Consider the following 10,000-nt stretch of genomic DNA (forward strand, 5'->3'; position numbering starts at 1 on the left):
TTTCTGTGTGTTTGTGTCTAATCCGGTCCAGATGAGAAGAAGGTGTGGAGTGATGGAGGAGGAGGAGTGACTGGCTGCTGGTGTTAGCGTGTTAGCATGTTAGCATGTTTCCATCACATCTGCAGCTGGTTACACACAGACACACGACGACGGAGCAGAAGATTCTCTGCAGCGAGGAACCGACCGCACGACAAAACTTTCCACAGACACACGGTCCAACAGAAGAACATGTGTGTGGTTCTGAGGCTGCTGCTCAGAGGCACGTGGGCAGGAGAGGTCATCGTGATGTCATGATCACAGAACCAGTAAACACACTTCATATTTCACAGTTACATTATGGATGTGACGTAATAAAGATCCGACCTACCGACATCGGTCCTGGTTCTGGTCCTGGTCTTGGTTCTGGGCTCCAGACTCAGACAGACGGTCACAGACATGCAGGTCACCTCCTTCCCTCCTCGCCGACAGTCCTTGTTGAAGACGTTCACCTTCTCGGGTTCAAAGGTCAGTTTGGCCTGAATCCGCACCACAGCGCGAGACCTGCAGGGGGCAGCGCGCAGTCGTCAGGGCAACGTTCAGTTGAGGGTTGAGACCTTGGTTTGGTTTGGCGGAGCAGTTACATACCAGACGATGACGGCGGCTCCCAGCGCTCCCACGGCGAGGTCGACCAGTCCGTCAGCGTTGACGTCCACGACGCCGTGAAGACTTCGTCCGAAATACTTCAGACCTGCGGAGAAACCGGCTGCAGGGAGACGCTGCGGAGACGAACACGGACCGTTAACACATGGACTCGTTTCACTGGTCTGAAGCCACCGGCTCCTGGTCTGTACCTGTCTGTACTGCCGCCGGAGGCTTTTGTGCCGCCCGTAGAAGACGTAGACCGCCCCCTGGTGGTCGTCCTCCAGCGGGGCGCCGACCACGAGCTCCCTGAATCCGTCTCCGTTCATGTCGGGTATCTGGGCCAAGGCCGAGCCCAGACGGGAGTTCTGAGAGCGCTCGGACATCTCCAGTGCCCCCTGCAGGACAAACGACGTCTGGAGGGAGGAAGTTCAGGTGAGTCTTCTCGTTCCATATCAATCAATCCGGATAATAAGATGTCTTCTTTCAGGGATTCGTCCACGTGACATGCCAGACGAGGGCCAATCAGAGCGAAGGCTTCAGAGGGTTAACTTTGCGGCGGAGGACGTGGATGTGAGAGTGTGGACGTACCTGAGGCGTGATGGAGTAGACGTAAACCTTCCCCCTCTCCCAGCCCTGGCTGTAGTACATGGGCGCCGCCACCAGGAGGACGTCGGAGTGGCCGTCTCCGTCGACGTCCATCGACAACAACTCGCTGCCGAAATATGATCCGATCTGTGAGAGAACACGACACGAGAGACGTTCTGGTTCCAGTTGAATTAGTTTTGTGTCTGAACCACGACGTTACGTCTTCAGTCTCGTTTCCTGTCGTTCCAGTTCGTCTGATCGTCAGATTTCATTGACGACAATCTGACGACTGGACTCGACCATGTTCAAACATTTCTTGTCATTTTTGCTCGGGTGTCGTCGTAGCTACAGAACTCTTCGCTCATCACTTCCTCTGTGTGTAAAATCGATTCAAGGGGCGGAACCACCTTTAGCTCATACGCTAATGCACCCAATGTACCACAGAAGAAGAAGAAGTCAGGTTCTGGTTCTGGTGCCTGATGTGATAAGTCTGGTTAACAGGTCACGAGCACAGAAGACCTCGCGTGCAGGCGTTGGCTAAAGTGTTTGTTGTCTGAAGATGAAGAAGACGTAACGTAGTGATCATTTAATTGACTGTAAAACAGATGAGGGACGGGCCTGTTGCCAGGGGAACAGATGGGATCGTCACGGAGACGGTAATGTTTCCCACACGTGAGGATACATGTGCTGCGTCTGGATCTGTGTGTGTGTGTGAGACCTGCTCCCCCAGCAGCGCCTGCAGGACCGTCAGGTTCCCCGTGTTCCTCAGGGTGAAGACGATGACCTTGCCCGTGTGGTTGAACCTCGGCGCTCCGGCCACGTAGAGCTGCGAGCCGCGGGACGACACGAGTGAACCCACCGAGTAACCTGGAGGAGGAAGTCAAACACTGGTGTCATGGCCCCTGCAGCCTCTAGGGGGCGCCAGCAGGGAGAATCTCCTGAGAGCGTTCATGAAGCTCAGTGAAGTGAAGGCTCACCCAGATACGCCCCGTGGTTCTTCAGCTCCTCTGGGAACTCGTCCTGATAGGAGGACTTCGGAGGAACGACCTTCCCGTGTTTGGTTTCCTTCAGCACGGCGCCGTTCCAGTCGTAGGCGCCCACCGCCCCGAGCAGAACGCCGTCCTGAAGGCGAGAGGACGGAGATGGACACACTGTACCACACATGTTGCTGCAGTACTCCACTAGAGGGCACCACAGAACTCAGACCCTGTGGAATTTCAAGATTTTATATTCTATAGATTAAAAAAACGCGGCGATGTCTGTGGTTTCTGCTGAGATCACGGCAGAGAAGTCGATCGCCGTCGTAAATGATTTGTCAGGAGCTTCAATCGATGACGTTGTGCTTATGGCGAGTATCTGCCCCCTACAGCGCCCCCTACTGTCCGACCTGCAGGACTGACGACTGACGTGTGAGGAGAAACAGTCTGACGGTCGAGCCGCTCGCTTGTTGCCGGGCGGACGCTGGGGATGGTTTTCCCATCATGCAGCTGAAGTTAGCGTTCAGTTCCCAGCTCGTTCTAATCGTCAGTAAACTGTGCTGAAAACTTCTGTGTCTTCTCTGAGAATCTACCGGACAGACACAAAGGATTTACACCTCGTGCACCGCAGCTCCTCCGACCAAGTGGAAAATGTTCGACACGTGTTCACGCTGACTCATCTCCAGGAGGGGAAGTAAACTGACAGCTACTCAGGCAGCGGTTGAATCAAGCCAACTGAACAGAGAAGGTGTGAGAGCGCCTCAGGTTGGTTCCTCAGAGACGCGATCGAGTCCGACGACTTCGAAAACCTCAAGTCACGCGACGCCACAGCGTCAATGTGTCACATGACCACGAGGCTCGAGTCCAGACGTGGCGCCAGATGTTGTCTCCTCAGAGTCACATGAACTCTGCAGGTCGTAAACTCCAGATATGAAAAGTTATTAAAACGCTGAGTCATGCTCTGGACGGGCCTGCGAGTCAGGCACCGCCACTGAGCGACCGCACGCTTGGCGACGGCAGCGCCACCGATCATCTGGGCCGCACGCGGATCTGCAGAATCACAGTGACATGTCAGAACGCCTGCGTGAGGAGACCAGGAGGGTTTTCACATTCCTCCTTCAGAGCAGGAAACTCTTCACATATCTGTCAGTGAATAATGAACTGTGTGTGTGTGTGTGTGTGTGTGTGTGTGTGTGTGTGTGTGTGTGTGTGTGTGTGTGTGTGTGTGTGTGTGTGAGAGTGTGTGTGTGAGTGTGTGTGTGTGTGTGTGTGTGTGTGTGTGTGTGTGTGTGTGTGTGTGTGTGTGTGTGTGTGTGTGAGAGTGTGTGTGTGTGTGTGTGTGTGTGTGAGTGTGTGTCTGTCTGTGTGTGTGTGTGTGTGTGTGTGTGTGTGTGTGTGTGTGTGTGTGTGTGTGTGTGTGTGTGTGTGTGTGTGTGTGTGAGTGAGAGTGTGTGTGTGTGTGTCTGTGTGTGTGTGTGTCTGTGTGTGTGTGTGAGTGAGAGTGTGTGTGTGTGTGTGTGTGTGTGTGTGTTGTTGGCAGCGTTACGTTCAGTTAAAACCATCTGCTCCGTGTTACACACACACAAAGTTTCCATGAAACCATTTGGAATTTGGTCAAATACAATTTTTCTTCCTGGACGAGAAGCAACAGAAATATTTGGAGAGTTTTTTTCTCCTTGTGCAGCGTCAGACGTCCGTCAGCCTCCAGGACCGGAGGTCTGAGTCTGACACCAGAATCGAGATCCGTAAACTACAAAGCTTCTGTTTCGTCTTCTGTTGATTTTCTTTCCAGGAGGAAACTCACGTAACGTCTGTCTGTTCCCAGGGTCTCGCACGTTCACAGATAGAAGTGGCTCAGATTGTCTTCCAGCAGTAATATGAGGAAAGTATAATTCTCCTTCATCCAGGAAGTGGAAATCAGATGACCGACAATCTAAACTCAAGAGGCCAGTTCAGAAGTTCTGAGTTGGACTTTGACTTCATGGTGTAAATTCTTCAATGTGAAGAGTGAACTTGACTCACTTTGACTAAATGTGAGGAGAAACCGGCCTGAGCCATCTGAAGACCGAAGCCCCGACCCTGACTGCTGGTTCCTGCCAAACACACAAACACATCTCAAGGTCAAGGCTCAAGGTCAAATCTCAAGGTCAAGGTCAAGGTCAAGGCTCAAGGTCAAGTCTCAAGGTCAAGGCTCAAGGTCAAGGCTCAACGCTCAACGTCGTCTTTATTGTTCCACTTGATTCGCAGCAGGATTCACATCCAACACGTAGACAAAGACATCGGACTGTGACAAGAACCCACGACAAACCCTGAGCTGCTTCAGGGAAGCGAAGTTCATGCCAAGTATCAAAGTGCCAAAATGTACAAACGTGCAAAGTAGGAATGGAAACATGAAACCGTGATCTAATGTACAACGTTCGCCGACCTTCCAGAGTGAAGATCCGCTCTCCCAGCGCGTCCACGATGTCCTTCAGCGCCGACTCGTCCGTCACGTTGAAGAAGTGCTTCTCGTCCGGGTCGCTGGCGATGAACTTGATTTCCTTCAGAAAAGCTTCGGGGTTGATTCCCCGACGGTTGTAGTAACCCAGGACCTGGAGGAGGAGGAGACGCTCAGCAGAGGGAACGAGCACAAGACGACGAGAGGTCAGGATGTCGCCGCCTGAGGAACCGGACCAGATCTGAGGGACGGACTCACAGCGATGGCGTACATGGTGATGTTGTCCCGCTCGCTGTCGCCGACGGCCTGAACCAGCTGAGGACTGTCGTGAGATTCACCGTCAGTGATCACGATCATCACCTTCTGAGCGCCGCGCCGGCCGCCGCGCTTGAACGCCTCCGACCTGCGTGAAGAAGAAAGACGAGGGGACGCGTTGAGGGGGGAAGGGATGTGGAAGGACACCGAGCAGGATTCATGATTCAGTGTCGTACCTCGCCACGTTGATGCCCAGCGCCGTCCTGGTCTCCTCTCCGCCCCGCTGGTCGATGCTCCTCGCGGCCTCCACCACCTCCTCCGCCGTCTGGTACTCGCCCAGACTGAACTCGTGGACCACGGCCGAGCCGTACTGGACCACCCCGACCTGCGGGAATCATCAACTCACTCATGCTTCAAATACTAAAAACAAATACTACAACTTCATAATCTCAAGAGCGAAGTCATGTTTAAATGTTAGAACATTCGTTTCATCTCACAGGCTCCTTGATTGTCCGATTTCTCCAGTTGGTCCTTCGACCTTCAGTGAGTTCACAGGCTTTGATTTGAGATGTGAATTTACTCCATTAATCAAATATTTACTTTTGTCCGACACCAACGCAAACAAGTGTGTCGGAGGAGTTCATCTGATCTTGTTACAGTTTGGTGATGAACCGACCTGCGTCTGACCTGGGCCGATGTAGAACTTGTGCAGGATGTTGATGAGGAAGTCCTGGACCTCGTACCAGGGATAGATGGAGTTAGAACCATCCAGAACGATCACGATGTCCATGAAGGTCTCACACCCTGCGAGAAGAACAAGAACAAGATGAGTGGAGGCTCGGAGGATGGATGGAGGGTTGGATGATGGATGATGGATGGATGATGGATGGTGGATGATGGATGGATGGAGGGTCGGATGATGGATGGAGGGTTGGATGATGGATGGATGATGGATGATGGATGGAGGGTTGGATGATGGATGGATGATGGATGGAGGGTTGGATGATGGATGGATGATGGATGATGGATGATGGATGGATGGTTGGATGATGGATGATGGATGGATGATGGATGATGGATGGAGGGTTGGATGATGGACGGAGGGTCGGATGATGGATGGATGATGGTTGGATGGATGATGGATGGATGATGGTTGGATGATGGATGGATGATGGATGATGGATGGATGATGGATGGATGATGGATGATGGATGGATGATGGATGGAGGGTCGGATGATGGATGGAGGGTTGGATGATGGATGGATGATGGATGATGGATGGAGGGTTGGATGATGGATGATGGATGGATGATGGATGGATGGTTGGATGATGGATGGATGATGGATGGATGATGGATGATGGATGATGGATGGATGATGGATGGATGATGGATGGATGATGGATGATGGATGGATGGTTGGATGATGGATGGATGATGGATGGATGATGGATGATGGATGGATGATGGATGGATGATGGATGATGGATGGATGATGGATGGAGGGTTGGATGATGGATGGATGATGGATGGATGGTTGGATGATGGATGGATGGTTGGATGATGGATGGATGGTTGGATGATGGATGGTTGGATGATGGATGGATGGTTGGATGATGGATGGATGGTTGGATGATGGATGATGGTTGGATGATGGATGGATGGTTGGATGATGGATGGATGAGTGCTCATTACTCTGCAGGGCCGGAGCGATGGTGTGCGACAGTCTGAAGTTGCGACCGACTCTGGAGCAGATTCCTGTGCTGTACAGGGAACTCCCACATTCATGAGACCAGAGAGGTCCACAGGTCTGAGACACACACACACACACACACACACACACACACACACATGAATACATCACAGTAAAAAGGTCGAAGGCTGAAGTGGAGGGCGGGTGACGCACCACGAAGCTGCTGTCTCTGGGGTTAGAGGTCAGCGTCATGCCGAGCCTCATCTGGTCTTTTCTCTCCGACACGTCGTCCAGAGACAGTTTCCCTGCAAACAAACAAACTCGGTACATCACAGGGGACACTTTATGGTGACGCACCGCCGATTCCATTTCCTGTTTCCGCCAGCGTCTGAAAATTCTACGTGAACGCGACGTCTAGTTCAACAAGCGTATTCAACACGACGTAGAAACGTGGAGACTCACACGGAGGTCGGTCCACCTCATGTGACTATATTCAACTCATATATGAACAGAGTTATGGAATATATATTTAACTTCTGTGAATAAGTTCTTCCAAATATTACACACTGGAGCTTTAATTTACACATTTATTCATGATTTAAGAAACAATGTTCTCACTTTTCTTCACGATAAATCGATAGTTATTTGTATTTCAGTTTAACTCAGTATATTATATTATATATATTATATAAATCCAGTGTTGATTGGTCGTCGTGGTGACTCACCCAGGTGCAGTCGGCTGCAGTTCACCGAGCTCCTGGTGTCCAGCGGACATTTGTACACGTCGCCAGTCTGCTGCTTCCCGGTGGATTCAAACGGAGCTCCGACCAGCAGCCTGCACACGCACACACACACACGCACACACACGCACACGCACGCACACACACACACACACGCACACAAACACACACACACATGCACACACACACACACACAAACACACGCACGCACACACACACGCACGCACACACACACACGCACACAAACACACACACACACACGCACACACACACACACACACGCACACAAACACACACACACACACACACAAACACACACACACACACACACATTTTTTTACATTTAGCGTGAGAGCAATGCATGATGGTTAATTAGACAGGGTTCAGTTGAACACGACTTGTCACAATGCATTGTGGGATACAGAGAGTCCACTCTACAGTGATGACTCACAGATGAAGTCCACCGAGCCGACAGCAGAAAGCTGAAGCTTCAGTCCATCACTGGATTTATTCTTGACGATGATCCCAGTGATTAGTGTTTAGAACCCGAGGAAACAGCTCCACATGAGGCCGGACGGACGTTCACTTCTGGGAACCGGGGCTGAGTCACACTCACTCACTCCTCAATCTGCCGTCCACATCAAACGAGCGGAGACTGAACCACATCCCAGACGACAGACGGGACCCCGGCCCCCGGCCCCGAATAATTAGACCATCAGATCGACGCTGGTGACGACTGGTGCTGAACTCTGATTCTGAAGGACGATGAGGTTCAAGCTGCTGCTGAAACATCTGGACACGATTTTCACTTTTTTCTTTTCTGCAGTTCGTTAAACCGCCGGTAGATTAAAATATACAAAAGTACAAGATGAACGAAGTTGAAAACTTCACACACTCACACACACACACACACACACACACACACACACACACACACACACACACACACACACCTCGCAGGCTCCATAAACATGTTGCCACCACAGGTCAACAGGTTTGACCTCTAACAAACACTCGACAGGGACGAGGTCGACCTCCATGTTTCTACTGTGAAGTTTATTTATCGTCTCCACGTGTGCGACGACTCGGGACAGTGAAAATAAACTGGAGCCAACACATGTAGCTTCAGTCACACACACACAGCAGTTGACCAATCGTGAGTCAGTGTCAGCTTCAGAGGAGCTAGCGTCCAACTTCCTCGATCACCTTCTACCGATGCTGTTTGGCGTCAACACGTCATGTGAACATTTGGCTGGAGTTCAGATATTTCCACTTGAGCGACTGACGCGAGATGTGAACGCACCACCAGAGTTCACTGATTGTTCCACAAACCAACAACGCTCACATGATTTCACCTGGAAATAGAAAAGCACACACCAACGTCGTCTCCTCTGAGCTCCGTCTCCTGTGAAACCTGGAGATTGAGCAGGTCAGGGGTCAGAGGTCAGAGGTCAAAGGGATTCTTCGACGAGAGGGTTATTACTGTCTGGTTCAACACCTGAGACGTGAATGTCACCAGAGAAACAACACGGTGGGGGAGCGGAGTGATGGGCTTCCCAGAGCGAGGCTGGGGAACAACTAACCACAGAGCATAGTTTCCACCCCCCCCCCCCCCGCAAATACCTTCCACTTATGTACCTGGAACTTCAAAGGCAGAGAGAGAGAGAATGAGAGAGATGCTGTCATCCTGGAAGACTGCGAGGAATTCCTCACGGCTGAAAGACGAGGAGGAAGACGAGGAGGAGGAAGACGAGGAGAAGAGGAGGAGGAAGAAGACGAGGAGGAGGAAGACGAGGAGGAGGAAGACGAGGAGAAGAGGAGGAGGAAGAAGACGAGGAGGAAGATGAGGAAGACGAGGACGAAGACGAGGAGGAGGAAGATGAGGAGGAAGACGAGGAGGACGAAGACGAGGAGGAGGAAGATGAGGAGGAGGAAGACGAGGAGAAGAGGAGGAGGAAGAAGACGAGGAGGAGGAAGACGATGAGAAGAGGAGGAGGAAGAAGACGAGGAGGAAGATGAGGAAGACGAGGACGAAGACGAGGAGGAGGAAGATGAGGAGGAAGACGAGGAGGAGGAAGACGAGGAGAAGAGGAGGAGGAAGAAGACGAGGAGGAAGACGAGGAGAAGAGGAGGAGGAGGAAGATGAGGAGGAAGACGAGGAGGAGGAAGACGAGGAGAAGAGGAGGAGAAGAGGAGGAGGAAGAAGAGGAGGAGGAAGACGAGGAGAAGAGGAGGAGGAAGAAGACGAGGAGGAAGATGAGGAAGACGAGGACGAAGACGAGGAGGAGGAAGATGAGGAGGAAGACGAGGAGGACGAAGACGAGGAGGAGGAAGATGAGGAGGAGGAAGACGAGGAGAAGACGAGGAGGACGAAGACGAGGAGGAGGAAGACGAGGAGAAGAGGAGGAGGAAGAAGACGAGGAGGAAGACGAGGAGAAGAGGAGGAGGAGGAAGATGAGGAGGAAGACGAGGAGGAGGAAGACGAGGAGAAGAGGAGGAGAAGAGGAGGAGGAAGAAGAGGAGGAGGAAGACGAGGAGAAGAGGAGGAGGAAGAAGACGAGGAGGAGGAAGACGAGGAGAAGAGGAGGACGAAGACGAGGAGGAGGAAGATGAGGAGGAAGACGAGGAGAAGAGGAGGGGGAAGAAGACGAGGAGGAAGAAGACGAGGAGGACGAAGACGAGGAGGAGAGGGG

The 10,000-nt window shown here is 51.9% G+C and overlaps 1 protein-coding gene across 3 annotated transcripts in view; it reads right to left on the bottom strand.

Moving 5' to 3' along the window:
• The window catches only part of itga11b (integrin, alpha 11b), a 30,179-nt gene that overhangs the window by 6,171 nt on the left and 14,008 nt on the right, over positions 1 to 10,000 (bottom strand). Inside the window, exons 3-16 of one of the 3 annotated variants that reach the window (XM_047333608.1) lie at positions 7,293 to 7,402; positions 6,781 to 6,872; positions 6,570 to 6,684; positions 5,552 to 5,679; positions 5,112 to 5,260; positions 4,879 to 5,023; positions 4,609 to 4,774; positions 4,206 to 4,276; positions 2,184 to 2,328; positions 1,925 to 2,073; positions 1,210 to 1,353; positions 831 to 1,034; positions 625 to 755; positions 368 to 540 (exon numbers count right to left, since the gene is read on the bottom strand). In XM_047333608.1, coding sequence (XP_047189564.1) covers positions 368 to 540; positions 625 to 755; positions 831 to 1,034; positions 1,210 to 1,353; positions 1,925 to 2,073; positions 2,184 to 2,328; positions 4,206 to 4,276; positions 4,609 to 4,774; positions 4,879 to 5,023; positions 5,112 to 5,260; positions 5,552 to 5,679; positions 6,570 to 6,684; positions 6,781 to 6,872; positions 7,293 to 7,402 — 1,922 coding nt within the window. Of the gene's footprint in view, positions 1 to 367; positions 541 to 624; positions 1,035 to 1,209; positions 1,354 to 1,924; positions 2,074 to 2,183; positions 2,329 to 4,205; positions 4,277 to 4,608; positions 4,775 to 4,878; positions 5,024 to 5,111; positions 5,261 to 5,551; positions 5,767 to 6,569; positions 6,685 to 6,780; positions 6,873 to 7,292; positions 7,403 to 10,000 lie in introns of those variants that run through there. The other 2 variants (XM_047333607.1, XM_047333609.1) reach the window with 2 other exon arrangements.

The sequence above is a fragment of the Scophthalmus maximus genome, chromosome 7 (genome assembly GCF_022379125.1).
Source record: "Scophthalmus maximus strain ysfricsl-2021 chromosome 7, ASM2237912v1, whole genome shotgun sequence".
NCBI classification, from domain to species: domain Eukaryota; kingdom Metazoa; phylum Chordata; class Actinopteri; order Pleuronectiformes; family Scophthalmidae; genus Scophthalmus; species Scophthalmus maximus.